This window comes from Vipera ursinii, assembly GCF_947247035.1.
Source record: "Vipera ursinii genome assembly, chromosome: 3".
NCBI classification, from domain to species: domain Eukaryota; kingdom Metazoa; phylum Chordata; class Lepidosauria; order Squamata; family Viperidae; genus Vipera; species Vipera ursinii.
In genome coordinates this window covers 13,281,236-13,304,051 of record NC_139516.1, presented here as the reverse complement: position 1 = coordinate 13,304,051, position 22,816 = coordinate 13,281,236, and the positions used below count along the sequence as shown (strand labels likewise).

The 22,816-nt window shown below is 41.9% G+C and overlaps 1 protein-coding gene across 2 annotated transcripts; it reads left to right on the top strand.

Moving 5' to 3' along the window:
- Nucleotides 1–983: 983 nt before the first annotated feature.
- Nucleotides 984–22,538, top strand: NELFCD (negative elongation factor complex member C/D). 2 transcript variants are annotated; one of them, XM_083359188.1, is made up of 15 exons: nt 984–1,294; nt 3,783–3,892; nt 4,164–4,273; nt 5,116–5,225; nt 6,207–6,314; nt 7,144–7,296; nt 9,080–9,210; nt 10,357–10,522; nt 11,496–11,630; nt 12,988–13,127; nt 15,008–15,122; nt 16,968–17,063; nt 18,543–18,683; nt 20,437–20,566; nt 21,562–22,538. In XM_083359188.1, the coding sequence occupies exons 1-15, from the start codon at nt 1,229–1,231 to the stop codon at nt 21,594–21,596; spliced, it is 1,746 nt and encodes a 581-aa protein (XP_083215314.1). In that variant the 5' UTR covers nt 984–1,228; the 3' UTR covers nt 21,597–22,538. The 2 variants fall into 2 exon arrangements, with proteins under 2 accessions (XP_083215314.1, XP_083215313.1); XM_083359187.1 differs by having other exon boundaries at nt 987–1,294; nt 3,780–3,892.
- The last annotated feature ends 278 nt before the right edge of the window (nt 22,539–22,816 follow it).

Sequence of the window (22,816 nt, the reverse complement as noted above, 5' to 3'; positions counted from 1 at the left end):
CTTTCCCATGAAATATGGTGGAATAACTCTCTATATCCTTATCTGAATTTCGAACTTTCAGAAAGCAGAAAGATTTGGGGAAGTTGCTTTGGTCTTGTGCTAATTTGAAGGAGTGATGCTGTGAACGATCAAATTGCAATACCTTGCAGACAATGTCAATAATATCCTCGGGGCAATCTGAGTCTGATTTGGCTCTCTTTCCAAGCCTTTCTCAGCCCCCATATTTATTTATTTATTATTTGGATTTATATACCGCCCCTCTCCCAAGGGGCGGTATATAAATCCAAATATTAAATGCAGGCTGTAGTCCGTAACTGAGCTTAGCGTAATTAATGAAGCTAGACATTGGTTTGTAAATTAAGTTTTATGGGTAACACAATGCACAGACTTAAGTCAATTTTGATGACTTCAACAAACCGTAATATTTAAAGATAATGACTTAGCACAACTGACGAGCCAGCTCTCAAATTGCTATATATCATCGCTCGCTCTCCAAGAACAAAACGGGTGTCATGAAACTTCACACTGAAACTTGCATTTCCCCAATATATAGTAATTACAGAACAAAAATCAGGGTGTTGATACCCATGCTGTTCAACGATGATCAAACCATACACTTTAATAAGAGTTATAATGTAACAAATGTAATACGTGGAATTCAGGTAAGATAGCAGGACAGGTCGTCAAGGAAAGTACTCAAATCATAATAGCTCTGCCCTGCCAGGAAATAATATTATACCAAAGCCCAATTACTCTCACAAAGTAGCACGTTACTGTTTGCATTTTTTAGAGCAGTCTTCCTCAGGCTGGCTGAGGGATTCTGGGAATTGAAGTCCATAACATCTTCCGGGGATAAGGTTGGGAAACGCGGCTCTACAAGCAACTGCAAAACGAGGCTGGAAAAAAACGTTCCAGGTCTTTAGAACTTGCCCTAGGAAAGATATCAGAATACTCCAGCTGGCAGAATTAGGAAGGAAAGACGGGCACTGGGGCGAAACAACTCGCATTTGGGGTGCGAACCTTGGCTCCTCTCCGGGGGTTTGCTCGTGAACCGCCTTCCCACGAGGCGCGCCAAGGAAAAGCCCGGGTTCACCTGGCAGCGCCATTCAGCGCCGCCTCGGAGGCTTAAGGCGAACCCCCGGCGTGCCGTGGGAGGTGCGCCTCTACACTTTTCGCATCTCTGCGGCCGCGCCATTGCCGGAGCCGGAGCGGGAGGCGAGTGGAGCGGATGGAGGAGCCGGAGTACTTCGGGGGCGGCGCGGCGGAGTGGGGCGACGACGCCGATGGAGCAGGGGTGAGGAAGACGTGGCCGAGCGGGTCGCTCTGCCGAGGATGGGCAGAAGCGGCGCCCGGATCGGGTCCTCTAAATCCCGGCAGATTTTATCAGACCCCACCCCGGCAAGCACGCGCCCGCATCCGTTGCTATGTCTACTAGCCACAGCTGCAATATGCCAAAAAGCACATTTTGTTGCAAGGCATCTATGCGCGTGTACATAGCAAATTGGGCTTTTGCGCGCGGGCACCTACAGGACACGTTTCTCTCGTTTCCTTACAAGTGCAGGATCGGCTTTTTCGAATATATTTTGTATGCCTATACATACATACATACACACGTGTACCATATATTTTGCCTTTGTGCGTGTATTACCCTATTGCCCATATGCATAGCATATTGTGCACACGTGCACATGCGTGTACGTGTGTGTATGCTTGCAACAAAACATTGATTTTCGAGGAGTAAAATCAGTGGGGGAAGCTGGATTTGTTTAACAATGTGTGATTCATTTAACTGGAGTGATTTGCTTCACAACTGTGGCAATAAAAGTCATAAAGTTGGGCATGGCTCACTTAACAACCATCTTGTTTAGCAACTGAAATTCTGCTCCCAATTGTGCTTGTAAATCAAGGACAACCTGTAGTCTGCAGAGTTATAAGGCCTCTTCTCACACAAAGCCACCCCCTTTTCACTGAAGCCAAGAGAAGAACCTTCTGCTTCTCATATGGTCCTTTAGGAATAATTATAGCAGAACCCATCAGGGACGTGGTGGCTCAGTGGGTTAGGACAGTTTGGTGGGTCGAATCCCGAGTGCCACGTAACAGAGTGAGTGCCTGTTACTCGTCCCAGCTTCTGCCAACCTAGCAGTTCGAAAGCACGTAAAAATGCAAGTAGAAAAATAGGGACCACTACGGTGGGAAGGTAACAGCGTTCCATGCGCCTTTGGCGTCTAGTCATGCCGGCCACATGACCACGGAGATGTCCTCGGACAAGCGCTGGCTCTTCGGCTTTGAAACGGAGATGAACACCGGCCCCTAGAGTTGGAAACGACTAGCACGCATGTGCGGGGGAACCTTTACCTTTTATAGCAGAACCCAAACTGATGTGGGGGTCCAAAGTCAACTCCCTGAGGAGGTCCTCAAGGTTTGTCTTCTGAGAGTGTGTCTCAGAAAGTGGCAGCATGAAGTTACACTTGGTTGATCTTGAAAAAAACAAAGCAGACCAGATCTAGTCGAATGAGAGACAACCAGAAAATTCCAGGAATATTGTTTGGACTGGGAAATTTAAAAAATAGCAGACCCTTTTTGTTGATAAAGAAAACTACTTCAGGGCGACCACATAATCACCAGAGTTGGCCTTCTTTTTAACCCGAGGGAAAACATTTTAAAACATTCCAGACTTGCCACAACAATTCCTGCCTGGGGGCCCGATGAATCATTGTGGGTGGGCCTTATTTTGGCTAGGCTGTTGTAATGGGATATGGTCCTCTGAAAGAGTCGAAACAGCTACATCAACTGTGGCATTTTTAAAAAAGGCACTAATTTCAGATTTTGGTCCTGGGTAAACTCACTTGAATACAAATCCCATTCAGAGGTTCAGAAGGGACAGGCCTAAGCAAAGAAAAAATTGAGTACAAGGTTGGATTTGGATGGCCACATGACCACATTTTATGACATTTTTGCCAAAAAATCGTGTGGCAAATTTTACCTTGGGTTTTTATCAAAGCCATCCCATAGCAAACAATTGGTTCACTTAATGGCTATGGCATTCATTTATCAGCTTCCACAAAAGAGATCATAAAATTGGGTCAGTCATATGGGTGACCCATTTTAACATGACTTATGACCGGAACAGGCAGGATCCACTGCAGTTGTGAGTCAAGGACAATCTCTACTGTTTTGGTCACTTTTGACTTCTTACAATCTCACCATAGCATGCAGATGGGTAGCCTTTGGTAAATTGTTAACTAAGGCTTGATTTAGACTTGTCCACCACTGTATGTAGGCGTTGATGCATATCTATGTGGCAAAGGAGTTGATGGCTATATAAACATAGGTTGAAGATGGTTGCAGAGTGGCCGATGTGCACGCCTCCCAAATCTCAACTACACATTGTGCTGAGATGAGTGTCCTGCGTGCTGATTGGTTGATCAGACTTCCTTTTGATACTTTTGTCTGAGTGTAGATTCAAGATGTTGCATAGAAGATGTTGAGAAGGTTGGGCATTTCAATTCCTCCCGAATAATTTCAGCCACCTAGCAAGGACAAAGTGCTGGAAATCCCAGAGCTAAAACTTGAGACTACAAGTTGCCCTCGTCTACCATAACTTGAGGCATGGTTATCCTAAGGTACAGAAATCTGGCTGCCATTAGCATCTTTAAGACTCCAGAACCCCAGTTACGTAGTAGCTCCATGCTTAAGCTAACGTTGCTATCTGTTTTCACACAAAAGGAATCCAAAGTGGTGGTGAAAATAATATTGACAATTTTAACTCCTCCAAACAGCAGGATGATGAATATGGAGGCGAGGATGATGCTGAGGTCCAGCAGGAATGCCTTCACAAATTTTCCACCCGAGATTACATCATGGAGCCCTCCATTTTTAATACTTTAAAGCGGTAAGTGCATATCAATTCAGGCATTGTGGTTGGAAAGGGGGATTGTGGGTACAATAACTGGCTGAGGAATTAGCTGTTCTGCCTTGAGCTCTGGTATCTCTGATTTTCTGGGACAGTGTTTCTCAGCCTTGGAACTTTAAGGTGAGTAGATCAATTCCCAGATTGCTGATTGGGGAATTCTGGGAGTTGAAGTCCACAAACTTTAAAGCTGCCAGGGTTGAGAAATGCTGCTCTAGGAATTTCTTAAATGAGGATTTGCATCCGTTCACAGGTACTTCCAAGCAGGTGGTTCTCCAGAGAATGTGATTCAGCTCTTATCGGAGAATTACACTGCTGTGGCTCAGACAGTAAATCTTTTGGCTGAATGGCTTATTCAGACAGGTAATTTGCTTTGGGACTGCAGCTTTTTTTCCCCCCCACTAAGACCCCACGGTCAAAATATACAAACCAACCAGTTATAGCATGTCTCAAATGATAAAACATGAGACCATCTGTTTACAGTTTTAGCTTCGTATCGGACACTCTAGAAATATTTGTCTGTTCTTTGAGTCCTGTTGGGTGCAGCAACTACACATCTCTATGATTTAAAATTGTCTGTACATAAATGAGTACAGATAGTCCTTAACTTAACAAGCATTCACTTGACTGTTCAAAGTTACAGCAGCACTGAAAAAACGGGACTTATGGCCAGTTCTCATACTTGCAACCATCACAGCATCCCCCTTGGTCACGTGATCAGAATTCAAGTGCTTGGCAATGGGCATGTATTTATGGCGGTTGCACCGTCCTGGGGTCATGTGATCACCATTCTGTGACCTTCCCAGCTGGCTTCCGAAAAGCAAAGTCAATGGGGGAAGCCAGATTTGCTTTAATATACCCTAAGATTAACTTAACCACATCAGCAGTTTAATTAATAACTGTGGCAAAAAAGCTTATTAAACGGGGCATGACTAGTTTCAACAACTGCATTGCTTAGCAACATTAATGGGCTAAATTGTGGTCACACCTTGAGGACTTACCTTCACCTAACATTTGAGCATGTGCTGCAAACATCGTGTCAGAATTAGTGGTGCTGAATCAAATTATTTGTAAAATCAACATGTTCTGAAGGTGCCTCCAAGTTGAATTTCATTAAAGGACTGTGCTGTTTTGCCCAAAAGGATAGTGTGAGAGTTGTGACGGGTGTGCTGCATGAAATCTGTAGTGATTATCTTTTATTGCAGGTGTTGAACCTATTCACGTCCAGGAAACCGTGGAAAACCACTTAAAAAGTTTGCTGATTAAACACTTTGATCCACGTAAAGCAGATTCCATTTTCACAGAGGAGGGAGAGGTAACTTGAAAAACTTTAGCCTTCCAAGTGGGATAACAGCAGTCTTTCTCAAGTTCAGAGGAGAATATAATTGGAAACTCAGAAACTTTTGTGGTGGTTTGGGGGGAGGGGGGGCCTTCCAACACAAATTGTTCTCAAAACACAGATTTCTCATTTATTTAACTGTTACTTCATCTTACAAAACAGTGGTTTTTTCCAGGACAGCTGACAAAACATTTTAAATTAAAATTTAAATTAAAAATAACAGTTTCATTCCTGCTCCTGGGGTAAAACTGACAGTGAACCTATATAGCACCATGTCTTTCAAGGCAAGCAGACAACACCCACCCACCCCACCCCCGGAAAAAACCCCAACAACCTGTGAGCAGCTTTAGGTTGCTTTCCCAGACTTCCCATGTGGACATCAGTTGTGCTTTTCCATACAATTGAATAGAAATGCATCTGCCTCTTTTGTGGGCTAGCAAAACTTGGAAGCTGTTGTATTCAGTACCTTTCTAGTTTGGTCCTTATAGAAAAGATATATACATTGCCATTTGTACCTTATCTGCATTTTTTCCCTTACATGCCAGTTATCAGGCCACACACTTAATCTTTCTCTGAAATAATGCATGTTTGGGCTTTGTACGGTACTTTGAACCACATATTTACCAAGTGGGTTGGGTTTTGCTGAGTGACAGGTGGGCAAATGACATCATATGTACCTAAGCCATTAAAAAAGAAACCAGGTTTAAAATTCAACATGCTTAGTATTGTATGACTAACTGCTTGGCCTTGACAAGACGTGGCAGCGTGTCACCTGATCTGGCCATAGATGGTTTGTAAATTGTCTGTGAAGTGAGTAGTAAAGAGTGCTTGAGGCAGTAAACACTTGTGTCAATTCTATGTTTTTCTTTGGACACTTTTAAAACTGTTCTAAAAGCACAGGTTGACTTTTTTTCAACCGCCTGGCCCATATTGCTCTGTTGCTCTGTTTTTTGGCAGACTCCAGCATGGCTCGAGCAAATGATAGCACACACAACATGGCGAGACCTCTTTTACAAGCTGGCTGAAGCTCATCCTGACTGTCTCATGCTGAACTTTACTGTCAAGGTAAATACAGTCCTTTCATTCAACTAGAAAGCTTGTCATCTCTCACCTCTTTTCATGAAAATTTGTGAGTAGATTGGGGAGGCTAACATGTTAGGAATACAGTTGCATAATAAGTCTTTGGGGCATTCATTATATTGCTATGTTTGTGGTTGAATAAGATGCACAAAAGATTGCCACAGGGAATGTGAGCTGATCTATTGTCATATTGCAAGAAGTTCTGCATACATTCATCCATGTATCTAAATAATGGAGAAATCCTTAAAGGCCAAACTATTTCTAGTTTCCAATATATAATATGTGCTCTGAAATATGAACTCAGTGGAGTTGGTGGCAGGATTTAGCCAACCCTGGCTGTAAAGCAGAGTCGGATCTGCTTAGTACTCGGCTGAGAGATCTTCTGAGATTTCCAGATTTTACAGAATGGACTGGGAATTTTTTTTAAAAAAAAAACTCCCCAAAGAAAAGCAGTGGCAAATCTCTTCTGCAATACTGCCAAGAAGATTGACTCATACTCAATGTGAATGTGTCTTTATTTCCTCCTCCTCCTCCTCCTCCTCCTCCTCCTCCTTCTACTAATTCTAATTCTTATAATCTTCCTTCCCCTTCCTCTCCTCTTTCCCCTCCCCCCCTTCTCTTCCTGCTGCTGCTGAACCAGGAAGAAATCAAATTTTCTATTTCTTGATTTCCATCCCCTAGGTACTGAAGTGGGGTCTCAGTCTTACTCTACATACTTAATTAAGTAAAACGGTATTTGTGATAGTGATGAATGAATCCTCTCGGATTGCAAAACTGCTACTATCTCAGTTGGTAATCCTTTGGTTGGTTGCAGCTTATCTCCGATGCTGGATACCAAGGGGAGATCACCAGCGTATCAACAGCTTGCCAGCAGTTGGAAGTTTTTTCTCGTGTACTGCGGACCTCTCTGGCTACTATCTTAGATGGCGGAGAAGAAAATCTGGAGAAGAATCTACCAGAGTTTGCTGTGAGTTTGTACCCTTTTCTTTCCTTTTCTTTTCTTTTTTTCTTTTTACTTCTAGTCTCTCGTGAAACTCCCATCAGGTCCCCATAGAATTCTAGTCTTATTATTTTTAATGGCACAGGGACCAAACCATTCAGTCTTCACAGAGATCACTTGCTGGAAGGGTAGACATTGCAAGAAGGAGCATTTGATCAAGGAGGTCTGTAATTTTCTAGCCAGCAGCAAGTGCTGTTCCTCATGCTGGTGGGTGCCCATGTTCTTCCTGAAGCGTCAGGGTGAGAACCTCCAGGTGTCGCTCCTCCATGTTTCCCATAAGGTAAAGGAGAAATTTCTCAGGAGCTGGGCTTTTTCTGGCTGATTACCTGCCAACTGTCCCACAGCAGTATTTCTTTTTCAAGTTCATCATTCATGTTGGGCTTTGTATTTGAAGGCAGAAGCTAAAGTGTCAATTATATGCTGTCCAGCAGAGGGACAGGTAAACTTTTAACTTCAGAGCTTTGGACATAACAGGAAAGAAGAAGGCTATGTAACTCCAAACGAATATTTTTGCTTTTTGTTTTTATTTGACTACCGTGTTTTCCGGCGTATAAGACGACGGGGCGTATAAGACGACCCCCCCAACTTTTGAGATGATTTTCAAGATTTTTCGTCTTATACGCCGGAAAATCAGCGAGCCCAGGAAGGCACGCCCTCCCCTCTCACTGTGGAGGAAGCAGGGCAGGCTGGCGTCTGGCGGGAGCCGGCAGGGCAGTCCTGCGCACGCGTGCGCTCCCCGGCTCCTAAGGAGTCGTCGGGGAGCCATGGCAGGTGCCTCACGCTCTTCCCTCTTGAGGCAGCATCGGCGGAGCCGTCTGGCGTCGGGCGGGAGCCAGCAGGGCAGTCCTGCACACGCGTGTACTCCCTGGCTGCTAAGGAGCACTCTGCTGGCCCCCGCCCGATGCTCTTCCCTCTTGAGGCAGCATCCCCGAGGACTCCTTAGGAGCCGGGGAGCGCACGCGTGTGCAGGACTGCCCTGCCGGCTCCCGCCAGACGCCAGCCTGCCCTGCTTCCTCCACAGTGAGAGGGGAGGGCGTGCCTTCCCGGGCTTGCTGACTTGCAGCCAAGCCGGAACCGAAAGAGGCTTTTCCTTCCACCCACCCTTTGGAATAGACGCAACAGCTCTCGGGGTCTGGCGTTTGCAAGGGGGAGGGGAAGGGGCTGAGAGGCTCTTGGGGGTGGGAAGGGAGAGTCATGTTGGAGGGGGGACTGGATTAAGGAGGCTTGAAGTTGCTTTGCAAGAACGGGGGCGCTCGATTGATTTATGTACTATTTTCCGGCGTATAAGACGACCCCCCAACTTTTGAGATGATTTTCATGGGTTAAAAAGTCGTCTTATACGCCAGAAAATACGGTACTTAAAAGATGGTCAATCTTAAGTGACAATTATTATTGGGTGATGGGTAAATAGAATGATGGGTAGGGGACGTCTTTGGGCAAAGCCTATACTTCCAAGTTTTTTTCCCCTCCCGGGGTTGGAAGAAATGATGTTACTTCCTTTCTTAAAAACCATGTGGATTATTTGACTGCTTATGTTAACGCTTTTATGGGTTCCCACCCCAGACTGGCTGGAAACAGTGCCAAATTTTTAGCACTGATAGTTCAGTTTAAATGAAATGTGGTTTAAATGGAAGTTCTGAACTGTTTGGTGGTGTTTGTGTGTTCTTCTATAGACTGAACAATATAATTACCCCTTCCTGTTAAGACACCTTCATGTTTCTGAAGGTGATCTGTGATAATGTATTTGCAGAAAATGGTGTGCCATGGTGAACACACGTATCTCTTTGCTCAAGCTATCATGTCCATGTTAGCACAAGAAGAACAAGGGGGTTCTGCTGTGCGTAGAATTGCTCAAGAAGTCCAGCGATTTGCTCACGAGAAGTAAGGTTTTTTGCTTCACTTCTTTTTCAATTTAATTTGTGGCCCTCTTTGGTTGCATGCCGTAGGATAATTCTAACCCATTAAAAAAAAAGATGCTTGATCCAATTCTAAGCATGACCACCCCCCAATTTAAATTTCGCTTGAAAATCATACAAGATGTTATGCCAAGCACAGCATGTCATCCAAAGAACATCAGGTGCACCAGGCTATCTATATGGCAAATGGTAACAGATCATGTACTTTCAAGGTGACATTGCTTGTGCCCCTGTGCGCACCCTCATAACTGGCAGATTATTAGGCGTACAATTTATGTTAAAATTGGTAATTTAGAAATACAAATTTGTAGAGGTTTTTTTCTGAGTTCCAGATTCTTTCATACTTCCACATTTCTTAGGTGCAATAGTATCTAAAACTTTACAATAAGACCTGCTTGTCACAAATTGTCTTTCCTTGGATTCTGTCCATGTTGTTCAGATACCTAGAATAGTATTTTCAACCTTGGCAACTTTAAGATGTGTGTTCAGAACTACCCATCCAGTACGTTGGCTAGAGAATTCTGGGTGTTGAAGCCCACACATCTTAAAGTTGCCAAGATTGAGAAACTGATCTAGAAAGAATCCACTTAAGGTCTCACTTATGGGAGGTTGATCAGAAGGCAAATCTTAATTGTGATCCCCCCATTATAAAATCCACAGCCCTGAGAGGTGTACCTATCTCCTTTTCTTGAGACTTTTCAAAGAACACTGAAAACAGTTGTTTTAGCAGGCTTTTGACTTGGAAATTGTAGGCAATCATCTATTTGTTTCCGCAAAATTTAAATGTCATATTATCCAGTCTCTTAGATTGGGGCAATATATAAAGATGGATGGACAGACGGACATATGGATGGACACAGGTTACATTCTAAGTATATCTGGTCTACTTAATGATAACAGTTGTGAGTTCCAAACCTAATGTGAGCAACTGAATCTCCTCTGCATTTTGTCCATACATAACCATCGATTCTGTTTGGCTCTTAATATGCCAAAGATTTTTAGGAGATTTCTCAGTAGGTCTCCACTATTATTGGTGATCTGTTACCTCTTCTTCTGAAGCTTTTCTAAAGCAAGCTTGCTCTGTCTCTTGTTCTTCCTTGATCTCCTAAAGAGGGCATGATGCCAGTCAGATCACCCTAGCGTTGGGCACTGCAGCTTCCTATCCCCGTGCCTGCCAAGCCCTTGGTGCCATGCTGTCAAAAGGAGCTCTGAATCCAGCAGACATCACAGTCCTCTTCAAGATGTTCACAAGCATGGATCCTCCTCCTGTAGAACTGGTTAGTGGCAGCCTCTCTTAGGAAAAAGCCTAGACTTCTTCATGCCTACCAGTTAAGAAGCAAAAGTGATTTAGATATGGTTCACTAGCCGTTTCAAAATATATGGTAGTTCTCTCAGCGTAGAAATGTTTATTTCTGAGGTTAGTTTCCTTTTTCTGCTGGATAGCAGAGAGAGGAATCAAAGAGTTTTTCAATCTTAACAACTTTTAAGATAGGTGGACTTTAAATCCCAAGAATTCCCCAGCCAACTCTGGTCTATCATGCAGACTGGGGGATTTTGGGAGTTGAAATGCACCTATTTTAAATTTGCCAATGTTGAGAAATGCTGATCTAAGGAATGATCATTGTCATTGTAATTTGAATTAGAGTCAAAGGAGATGTATGGGTCCTCCTTATTTCTGATGTCAGAACCATCCAAGACGCAAGATGAAATCTACACATGTATTCATTCCACTATCTACTTTTCAAGTCAGGAGTGCAATTCTGCCCTGTTGTGCCAGAACAGACAAGGTGATTTCATTCCTTGGTCCAACCGTCGCTTCAAAGGATCTCTGGCAACCTGAGAGCCTTGGCCATCCAGCCGTCTCTAAGGGGACCAACATTTATCTTCATCTTGTTTTGTAACATGATAATGTCACCATGTTCTGTAGACACTGCGTTCCTCTTGTCTTTTGGATGTTTTGGGCAGCTGTTGCATAATTTCTCATATTTATGGCGGGGTCATGTGATCACCTTTTGCAACCTTTTGACAATCAAAGTCAATGGGAAAGCCAGATTCACTTAACATCTAATGAAGGTATATAACCGTTTAAGTATCAAGAGTCATAATCTAAACATAATACTTAATCTTAGTTCCAAAATTCACCTTCTTGGCAATGAAAGTATTTTGACACATAATCAGTGCTTTTTTTAAAAAAAAAAAATATGGCTTTTTGTAAGCTGTTGTTATGTTTTTTGTTTCATTTCCCTACAGATTAGAGTTCCCGCTTTTTTAGATCTCTTTATGCTGTCACTGTTTAAGCCAGGAGCAAAAATCAATCAGGACCATAAGCACAAATATATCCACATTTTGGCCTATGCAGCTAGTGTGGTGGAAACATGGAAAAAGGTAAACTTGGAATGGCCGAATGATGATTTAGCAGTAAATTGGTGCTTTGAAACAGGATAATAATTAGGTTATTTTATGTGCTTTCGTGGTTTAGAATGAAGCTGTATGCTTGACTTCCAAGTTTACAGAAATAGCTTTCATGTTCTTTAACCAAAAGAGGTCCTTGACTCAAGTAGTCTTAATTCTTTCTTTTCTTCTTGCACTTTTTCCACAAATGCAAACAAGCTGAATGGTGGGTGATAATGATAGATGTTTGGGACTTTAGCGGGAATGAAAAAGTGTGATTCCCCTCCTTGATTTCCTAAACTACAATTCCCATCATTTTCACCACTAGGGTTGTTGGAAAGCGTACTTATGCTACAGATTCTGCATTCTTGTTTGTAGGTGTGTTTGTATCTCTACAAGGGATTTTATAGAATTGTGCCATTGGAAGGGACCTTAAAGGGTCATCTATTCCAGCCTTTTACAGTGTCCAGGAAAACCAGTTAAGCCATCCATGAGAGCTGGCTATCCACCCTCTTCTTTCGAGCTTTCTGATGGAGAATCCACAAATTCCAAAGACAGACTGTTCCACAAATCCTACATCAGAAAGGTTTTCCTTAAGTTGAAATGAAATTCAGTTGTCATGGTTCCGACTAATGAAACACTTCAAAGAACCTTCAGGCATTGTTTATTCTAAAAAGTCTATAATAATGAGAACAAAGCGACACGGCATGTTTAGATGCCAAAATCTGAATTCCCCTCCCTTCAGCACCTAATATCTGGCACAGTTCCCTCCTCTAATTAGCAGTTATGAATCACATTCCCCAATCAGTCTGAAGGGCAAAGCTTCCATTCTGTAAGGTGCCATTTCTTATCTTATTAAAAACAACCGGGGTAGCATTCTCCTCCCCCCAGCTTCATCTAATTCTAAGAGCAAAACAATTTAAAGGAAGAGGCTGCCTCCTTGTATTGTCAAAGCGAAAACATCCAATGTTTGCAGCGTTGACACCGGGTTTTTAAGCTAGAATTGTAGGTAGTCCAGTAAATAGATTAATATGTTTTAACAATCTGAAACAAGCAAAGTCAATGGGGGAAAGCAGATTCACTTAAAGACCACACGATTCGCTTAGTAATGATGGCAGAAAGGTCATAAAATTAGCATGGCTCACTTAACGACTGCTTTGTTTAGCAACAGAAATTCTGTCCCAATGGTGGTCGTAAGTGGAGAGCCCTCTTAATACCCAACAAATCCTCTACTCACTCATACTCAGAAATATATGCCTTTAAGGGAGGTTCACTAAGCAGAGCTGTGCCGAATCAGCATTTCAACAGGAATGTCCTTTTGTCTCCTGCACCTTATTTCAACATTTCTTAGAACAAGAGGGTGAGCATCAATAAAGATGAGCTCAAGTCCACTTCAAAAGCAGTTGAAACAGTTCACAATCTTTGCTGCAATGAGAATAAAGGCGCTTCAGAGCTTGTCGCAGAGCTGAGTACCCTGTATCAGTGCATCAGGTAAGCCTCACCTTAGAGCATGGTTGCCTTGCTTAAAAACACAAGTGTTTGCATTAAACAGAATATTAAGGAGGCGTACAATTTCTGCTTAAAATTAAACTGATTTTAAATCTGTGTTTGTGGCGAGCAAGCCTGAGAAATCTGCAGGATCATCTGGGTGACTGTTTCAGTCTCGTTGATCTGAGTTTGCGATAAAGGACAGCCACAAAGGGAGCAAAGTTTCTTATCCTCAGTTTTGTAGAAGAAAATTGAACGTGCAACTGGAATAATTCTTGAAAGGGCTGTGGAGGGAACAGAAGTAGTCAAGCTCTGCCTTTGACCGACTCTAAATTTAATCCTGGAAAACATTGTACGCTTAGCACTGAAAGATCCGTGCTGGGAGCATCCTGGGCAATAACTAATGGATTAATTAGTTGATGACTTAATTTCCCTCACTGCCCCACAGTGGAGTCATTTCCTGCTGTCAGGTAAACCATGTCCTGGTCCTAAAGTATTTCATCTTTTTCTAGTTGGTCTTTAAAGGCTGTTTTTGCACAGTTTGATAACCCTTGTCCCAAAGGTGCTTTTTTCAAAAAACAACTGGACTTTGGTTTTTTTCTTGAAGACTTGGATGAGAAGTGAAATGTCTCCAAGGGGAAAAAAAGTCTAATTGCCTTTCGAAAGAGCACTTTTGGGACAACCATGACCTGGGTGACTAAGAATCTCCATAGAGTTGATAACCCTTGCTTAACTCAGTAAGCCTGTGGTCAGTTCAAAAATATTACCACAGATATATCTGCCCTTCTGAAGAGAGCCAGTTTGGTCCAGCAATTAAGGCTCCAGGCTAGAAACTAAGAGATTGTGAGTTCTAGTCCAGCTTTAGGTATGAAACCCAGCTAGATGACTTTGGGGCTAGTCACCGGGAAACTGGGAGTTCTAGTCCCACCTTAGACATAAAAACTGGCTGGGTGACCTTGGACCAATCATCCTCTCTCAGACCACAATACAAGAGCCTTGGTGGAGCAGTGGGCTAATGCCTCCTTAAGTAACACCAGCTGCCTGCAATTAGTGCAGGTTCGAGTCCCACCAGGCTCAAGGTTGACTCAGCCTTCCATCCTTCTGAGGTAGGTAAAATGAGGACCCAGATTGTTGGGGGCAATAAGCTGACTTTGTAATAATACTGCTTGGGGGGTGTATGAAAGCCCTAATAAGCAGGCATATACATAGAATGAAGGCTACTGCTAAGCTTGTAAGCTGCCCTGAGTCTTCGGAGAAGGGCGGGATATAAATGGAATTAAATATATATATATATATCAGGCTTCGGTGACAAGCTGGTCAGTCAATTCCTGTCACAACCAAGATATCAACATTCTGTTGATTAAAAAAAAGCAGAAACTTCCCGTGCAGGAAAAACACTAGGAGGGGGGAACTAGCCTTTTAAACAGAGTTTTAAAATTTAAGGATGTGGAGATGCCAGCCTCTTATCCCTATCCTCCTTCCCACCCTGTTGAAACCTGCTGAAATGCAGTTATTTGGATTTGCACAATCCACAAGCCGACCACATTTTATCCTGGCATATGAATCAGTCAAGCGGCTTCTTTTAAAGGCACTCATTCTCTGTTTTCTCTGCCTATAATTTCTCTGGGATTTTTTCTCTTTTGGTGGGAATTATTTAATATTATTTTGCACTTTACGGTTTTCTGAGTGAAATTGTCAGTTTTCAGACTGAACTGGAAAAAAATAAACCTTGCACTGATCTGATTGGAAATAAAAACTAATAGGGAATGTTCTGATAATTGCTCTAATAATGTCTGCTGAACAGTAGATTAAAGATGATGTCATAGATAGCGGGAATATTTGCCTCAGTTTGGCATGCTTATTCTACTTTCTGTTCCCCTTAGATTTCCAGTTGTAGCCATGGGGGTATTAAAATGGGTTGACTGGACGGTGTCAGAACCCCGATATTTTCAGCTTCAGACAGATCACACACCGGTGCATTTGGCCCTGTTGGATGAGGTGAGTTTTTTGAGCTTTGCTAAGTGACAAGTCACCCTGGCTTTGCCTTTTATATGGATAGTCCTTGACTTACAACAGTCCCCTTAGTGACCATTCAAAGTTAACAATGATGCTGAAAAAAATGACTTATGACCATTTTTCACACAAGATCATGTGATTTACATTTGGATGCTTGACAACTGACTCACATTTATGACGGTTGCAGTGTCCTGGGGTCATGTGATCCCCTTTTGCGACCTTCTGACAGGCAAAATCAATGGGGAAGCTGGATTCACTTAACCACCGTGTTACTAATTTAACAACAGCAGTGATTCACTCAACAAATGTGGCAAGAAAAGTCGTAAAATGGGGCAAAACTCACTTAACAAATTTCTCACTTTGCAATGTAAATGTTGGGCTAAATTGTGGTCATACGTTGAGGACTGCCTGTATGTGTTTGCCCTGATAAATAAATTCCTTGCCGCCCTTTGGAATGGCGTTTTCCCCAGAGACCTGGGTGAGGCCAATTTTTTTAGCTTTTTTGTAAGACTTTGAAGAATTGGACATCCCCTAAACGGTGAGGCTGGGAGGTTAAATCAGCGCTGTTGGTGAATTGGTTTATTTTGCTGTTTATTGACCCTGGTGCATGTCATACCCTTATCACTACTTATATTTTGGATCAGTTCAGATAGTCCTTGAGTTACAGCCATTCATTTAGCAACTCTTCAAAGTTGCAAAGGACCTGAGAAAAGTGACTTATCATCGCCCTTAGGACTGTCACAGCTTCACAACGGTCATGTGATCAAAATTTGGGCATTTGGCAACTGGCATGCATTTACAGTGGTTGCAGTGTCCCAGGGTCATATGATCCCCATTTGCTGTTGAAGAGAAGCGAAACCGTTTTTCAGACCACAGTTCTAAAACTAAGTGGGGAAAACAAAAGTGGAAGTGGCAAATATTTCCTGTGTGTTAAACTAAGTTCCATTTTTATTAAATCAAGGATTTATTAAATCAAGGCTGTTTTTGAAGGGAAATTATATCCTACTGCAAGAGCTTTATTTATACCTTTGAATAGTTCTTTTTAAAAAATCTGTAATCAGGTTTCACTATAACGAAAAAGATGAGATAGAATTTATTTTCTTTTGCTTTGTCTTTTTAATCCACAGATAATTGCTTTCATACCATCTCTGCAAAAGATTTTTCTTACTTGTAGACTGGAATACGCTAGTATATTTCACAGTCTCATCTTGTGGCTTAAATCTGATTCAGGACCCAATTTTTGTATTTGCCAGAGGGCATAAATTCCTTCTGTTCATCTGAGTACACTGGCAATCGTATGTATTCTATATTTTAAGAATTCAGAAGTTCTTAATATGTAAAGGTAGTCCTCTACTTACAGCAACAATTGAACCCAAAATTTCTCTTGATAAGTGAGACAATTCTGAAGTGAATTTTGCCCCATTTTACAACCTTTCTTGCCACCGTTGTAAAATGAATCGCTGCAGTAACACGGTTGTTAAGTGAATCTGGCTTCCCCATTGACTTTGTTTGTCAGGAGGTCGCAAAAAGGTGATCACATGATCCCGGGACACTGCAACTGTCATAAGTACATGCCAGTTACCAAGCATCTGAATTTTGATCACATGACCACAGGGATGCTGCAACGGTCATAAGTGTGAAAAATGGTCATAAGTCATTTTTTTCCAGTGCCATTGTAACTTTGAAAGGTCACCAAAGGAATGGTGGTAAGTCGAGCGCTACCTGTATTCTGCATTTTAAGGTTTGTGCCTCGTCCTCGTTGTCTCATAATCAAGCTTGTCCACTAGTAGAAATGCAGATCTTAACATTTGGCTTTTTGCTCTGCAGATCAGCACCTGCCACCAACTGCTCCATCCTCTAGTTTTGCAGCTTCTGGTCAAACTTTTTGAGACTGAGCACTCTCAGCTTGATGTCATGGAACAGGTGATGACAACTAAAAAATATGGCATTCTTGACTGTTGAGACTTTCCATGGGGCATCCTGAAGATGAGCATTTTATGAAGTTGCTGAAGTAGCGTGCCTGCTTGTAAAATTAGCGTTCCCGAGGAGAGGAAAGGGTTGGGAATCCTTAAGTTCATAACCTGATCTATAAGAAAGAATTCAGAATTATTTGTATTTAATGTAAAAATGGTGAAGTCCAACCTTACTTGAAAGTCTATAATTAATATAATTGGCTAGGAAAATCCTCATGCGTTAAAAAGACTCTTTGTTCCCATATATTGATAAAGAAAGATATATTCCTGAATATTCCCCGCAATTCCAGTTGAATACTGAAGATGCTTCAGAAGAAAACTCTATAAATTATATTTTAGTTGAATTTGCTGGTCATACCCTTCTTTATGTAGTGTTTCAAGAGCCCCAGTCAAAAATTGTAGGGGTCAGAATGGAGAAACCACTCTTTGTTCTGTTCTGTTACTTCATTTTTGCATGTTGTGATATTTTTTCTGTTTTTCTAATTTTCTTACTAGAAAAACAAACACTGCAGCTATTTTCAGTAGAGGGCACTTTGACACAGACTTTTCTTATTCCCTCTCCTAATATTTTTTTTTAAAAAAGACTTTTTTAAAAAATTTTTTTGAAAAGATACATAATTTAAAAAGAGTCACCAGAATAGGTTGAGCCAAAATAGGTGGTGGTGAGGTGGTGATGGTGATGATATTGATATATGATATATGATACGATTTTATTTGGGTGTTTTCATTGTCCAAATGTCATCCCTCCAACCAACTTCCTGATGGAAAGAATGCATGTGATTGTTAAAGGGCTTCAATAGCTCTGCAAGGTTATGTTACCTCTTAAAACCCCGAAATAACTATTTAAAAAATCCACAAAAAACTTTAGAAACATTTTGACCCTGCAAGCGTATATTTTTTCCACCCACGTCATAAACAGAGCATAAAACTATTTTCCTATGGAGCCAAGAACATGAATTCTATGAGATGGTTCTCCCGCTTGCCAAAAGTTGCACTTGAATAGTATTTTCTCTGGGGGCGTAATGGCTCAGCAGTTAAATACCCTAGGTTTGTCTGCTGGAGAGCTGACAGCCCTGGTTCAAGACCCCAAGCGTTGTGCGATGGGATGAGTTCCCGTCCTTGCTCCAGCCCCTGCCCACTTAGCAATTTGAAAGCATGCAAATGCAAGTAGATAAATAGGTGTCACTTCACTGGGAAAGTAAGTAAGGCACTGTGTGCCTTTGGTATATGGCCATTCTGGCCACATGAGCATGGAAATTGTCTTTGGACAATGCTGGCTCCCTCGGCCAAGAAACGGAGATGAGCACCGTGCCCTAGAGTTGGACATGACTGTCAGAGAAACCTTTACCTAATGTTTTCTCCACTAACAGTGGAAATTGCTACATAACTTCGTGGACTTCAAGCATACTGTGACCATCTCTTTTCTCAGCTGGAACTTAAGAAGACACTTCTGGACAGAATGGTTCACTTGTTGAGCCGTGGCTATGTCCTCCCAGTGGTCAGCTATATCCGGAAATGCCTGGAGAAGTTGGACACGGATATATCTCTGATCAGATATTTTGTGACTGAGGTCAGTAAATATTTGGATAATTAGAGTTTTAAAATGATGATCAGTTGGATTGATTTGCACTGATGGGGTGAAATGTAATCCAGATTCCCAGGAGGGAGGGGCTGCATTAAAGAGAAGCAAGAGACAGCAAAGTTTAGTTGGGATAAAGAGGTCAAGAGAGCTCCTCCCTAGAAGTTAATAATAAAGTTGGAAGGGACCTTGGAGGTCATCTAGTTCAACCCCCTGCTCAAGCAGGAAACCCTATACCATTTCAGACAAATGGCTGTCCAGTCTCTTCTTAAAAACTTCCAGTGTTGGAGCATTCACAGCTTCTGGAGGCAGGTTGTTCCACTGATCAATTGTTCTAACTGTCAGGAAGTTTCTCCTTAGTTCTAGGTTGCGTCTCTCCTTGACAAGTTTCCATCCATTGCTTCTTGTCCTGCCTTCAGGTGCTTTGGAGAATGGCTTGACTCCCTCTTCTTTGTGGCAACCCCTGAGATATTGAAACACTGCTATCATGTGCTCAGAGTATATCTTCAGTGATGTTAGTAGTTTGCTTTAATTTGGCAAAACTTCTGTCTGTAGGTGAGGAACAAAAATGGAAACTGCTTAGAACAGGGGTGTCCAGCCTTGGCAACTTTAAGACTTATGAACTTCAACTCCCAGAATTATTCAACCACCCATGCTGACTGGGGAGTGTTGGAAGTCCACGATTCTTAAAAGTTGCCAATGTTGGACACTGCTGGCTTAGAGGAACTTCAGGGTGTCTTTCTTGGTTTTTGGTATTGCAGAAATACCACTGAAAGCTGGCGTGTATAACCGGTGCTCCCTGTGGGTCCGTTGACATTCTTAATTTTTTCCTCCCTCTTGGGGAGGGAGGTATTGCTTTTACAGTTTGTATATTGGGTTTTTAAAGGTAAAGGTTCCCCCGCACATGTGTGCTAGTCGTTTCTGACTCTAGGGGCCGGTGCTCATCTCCGTTTCAAAGCCGAAGAGCCAGCGCTTGTCCGAGGACGTCTCCATGGTCATGTGGCCGGCATGACTAGACGCTAAAGGCGCACGGAGCGCTGTTACCTTCCCACCATAGTGGCTCAGTGGGTTAGGACGCTGAGCTTGTCAATCAGAAGGTCGGCAGTTTGGCGGGTCGAATCCCGAGTGCCGCGTAACAGAGTGAGCGCCTGTTACTCGTCCCAGCTTCTGCCAACCTAGCAGTTTGAAAGCACGTAAAAAATGCAAGTAGAGAAATAGGGACCACTACGGTGGGAATGTAACAGCGCTCCGTGCGCCTTTGGCGTCTAGTCATGCCGGCCACATGACCACGGAGATGTCCTCGGACAAGCGCTGGCTCTTCGGCTTTGAAACGGAGATGAGCACCGGCCCCTAGAGTCGGAAACGACTAGCACGCATGTGCGGGGGAACCTTTACCTTTTTATTGGGTTTTTATTTTTTGTAAGCTGCTCAGAGTCACTGTTAGCGAGTGGGTGGCCATATCGAAATGCTAAATTAATTGATTGATTAATTAATTGAATTTGACAAGATTGATGTTAGGCTCCAAAAATCAAGAACGAAACTGTCAGAAAAATTGAGAAAAATAATGTTATGACAATTATAAATATTATTCTCCATTTCGTGATCCCTTTTTTAATTATATTCTTTTTTTGTCTTTTGTGTAGCAATTTTATTTTCTGTATGTTTTAAAATAAAATTATTGCCCCCAAAACAACAGTAGCAACCACAATGAAGCCCAGTCTTTTCCTACTCTCTGATTTCATAGGTACTGGATGTGATTGCTCCTCCGTACACCTCTGACTTTGTGCAGCTTTTTCTTCCAATTCTGGAAAATGACAGCATTGCAGGAACGATTAAGACAGAAGGTGAACATGACCCAGTGACAGAGTTCATAGGTAAATCTTCCCAGCACAGCACTTTTGTTTCAAGTTTGCAACCTGTTTACATGCACGAACACAGTCACATCTCTAAAGAATTTACCTCAAGAATGTCTGAGCAGAATCCCTCTTCAGGTGCTTTTCACCACTGAAAAGGTCAGATGTTTCTATGAGGTAGCAGCAATCTCATCTTTTCAGGGTTTCCACAGTAAAAAAAGTCCAAGATGGGGGCCATGATGCTGCAGTTAAATTCTGCATGCAATGCACATTAAAAAGGGAAGGACATTCAGTCATGCTTTCGAGGCTTCTATCTTGACTTTTGACTGTGGATACCTCTGAAGACATGTAAGCATCTTAAATTAAGGCCGAGCTGGTAGAAGAAGAGCTGTATTACTCTATGGTCTAAGACAGGGTTTCTTAAAGTGTTGTCTAACTACCTCTGGGGCGTCCCCCAAGACTGTCTCTGGGGTCCTGGAAATCAGAGTTACTTGCCAGCCTCCAATATTAAAATCTCATCAAACATTTGTGAGAAACAGCAGCAACAATGAATGCGACCATTTCAATTTTAATACAATAAGTATCAATGAATATAACCCATATATTGGGTTTTTGGGGTCCTCCATAATTTTCAAAATTGGGAAGGGATCCTGGGAGGAAAAAAAAAGTTTTAAGGAACACTGGTCTGAGCTACAGATGTGCAGATCACTAAAATTCAACAGTCGGAACAATCAAGTGACATGTTAAAAGATTAACTTTTAAGCTTTTGTAAGAGTGTGCTATGAAGGTAGATTTATTTCATTAAATTTATTATAGCTGCCCACTCCAGCCGACACTGAGACATATTATACTGTTCTGTATGTGACTACGGAGAACTGGAGAATATTTTACAAGAATGGATTAAAGTGTTAAAGAATGCATACAGTCAGACCCTGCTTTCCATTTGAATCAAAAGATTTAGGCACATACAGTAAATTCTACTTCAAGTCAACCTGTCTTGTTTGTTTTCTTTAAAGCTCACTGCAAATCGAATTTCATCATGGTCAGCTGAATTAGGAGAGGAACTCCACATCCAGAAGACACTGGTGACCAGGCCTCTTTCGTGCTGCATAAAGAAATTCAAATGGTTTGCTGAAAGGTTTCAGGTTAAGTAGGAATCTGGTCAGTTTTACTTGTGTAGAAAGCAATTACTGGCACAGGTTGTCACTTACTTCAAACCTTGGTCCTCTTGGAAGATCTGAAAAGATGGTGTAGGTTGCTTGCTCCAAATATATGACCTAGTGAAGTATGACAGCAGTGATATTCTTAAGAAATTCATTGTGTAGTGTATGACTGGTTACTTCTAGTAGGTAGAGCTGACACCGTCTTATGAATTATCTCCACTCTCTGGCTGTCTTCCAGTCAGTTTTGTAGACTGGAAAAGCAGTGCATTAATCTCTCATACTTGCTGTCATTCTTGACAATCTTATAAACATCTGGTGAAAATATTTATCAGATATGCCCCATCTGAAAACACCCTTTCGCAAACCTTCTCCAATCAGGGCACCCTTGCATATGTTGGGTCTTCCAATCTCATCCTTTGGTGAAACTCAGTCTGGATAAACCTCCTTACAATGTCTTTATAACATTGTAGCTTTTAAATCAACCATCATGGATGATTGTTGAGAAACAGACCTATGCTTTTAGCATCTGTTGCATTCCAGTTCTGAGTTCTTTTTAAATAAAGAAAATCATTTGTGCATCACAAATGTTTTATGTTTGTGAACCCTAGCAAAGAAATACAGGTAGTGTTCTTTTAGGAGAAAATATTAAAATATTAACCATTATTGGTACGTTTCATTACTTTGAGGGATATATATGCTGTTACATTTCTCTAAATGCATAGCATATACAGTATAGTAACATGTAACTTTTCAGGTATGTCTTCTCGTTACATATCGGATGAGTGAGAAGTGTGACATCTTGTAATTTTCAATAAAATTTCCTTTTGAGTACAAAATTGTTGCGCCTGTGGATTGTAGTGTTCACTGTTTCAATTTGCAAGACCAGCAACACTGGTGGAAAATACTGAAAAGATGATATACCGGTATAGTTTTTAATAAGTGGGTAGAAAAATAACCATCAGTTTTCTTCATATATTAGCTGGGCTTACCCAAAACACTGAACTATAGCATTACTGAACTCACTGGGTCTTTTGATCCTAACTAAATGGCTTATGGGCCAGAGTTTATGACGTGTATTGTGCAAGTTCAATAATATAGCTAGAAACTG

What these genes read in the sequence shown, in the direction of transcription:
- NELFCD (XM_083359187.1), top strand. Translation starts at nt 1,229, where the DNA reads ATGGAGGAGCCGGAGTACTTCGGGGGCGGCGCGGCGGAGTGGGGCGAC. An exon ending in TGCTGAACTTTACTGTCAAG is followed by an intron (nt 6,315 to 7,143) that starts GTAAATACAGTC and finishes GGTTGGTTGCAG; the next exon opens with CTTATCTCCGATGCTGGATA. An exon ending in ATCCTCCTCCTGTAGAACTG is followed by an intron (nt 10,523 to 11,495) that starts GTTAGTGGCAGC and finishes ATTTCCCTACAG; the next exon opens with ATTAGAGTTCCCGCTTTTTT.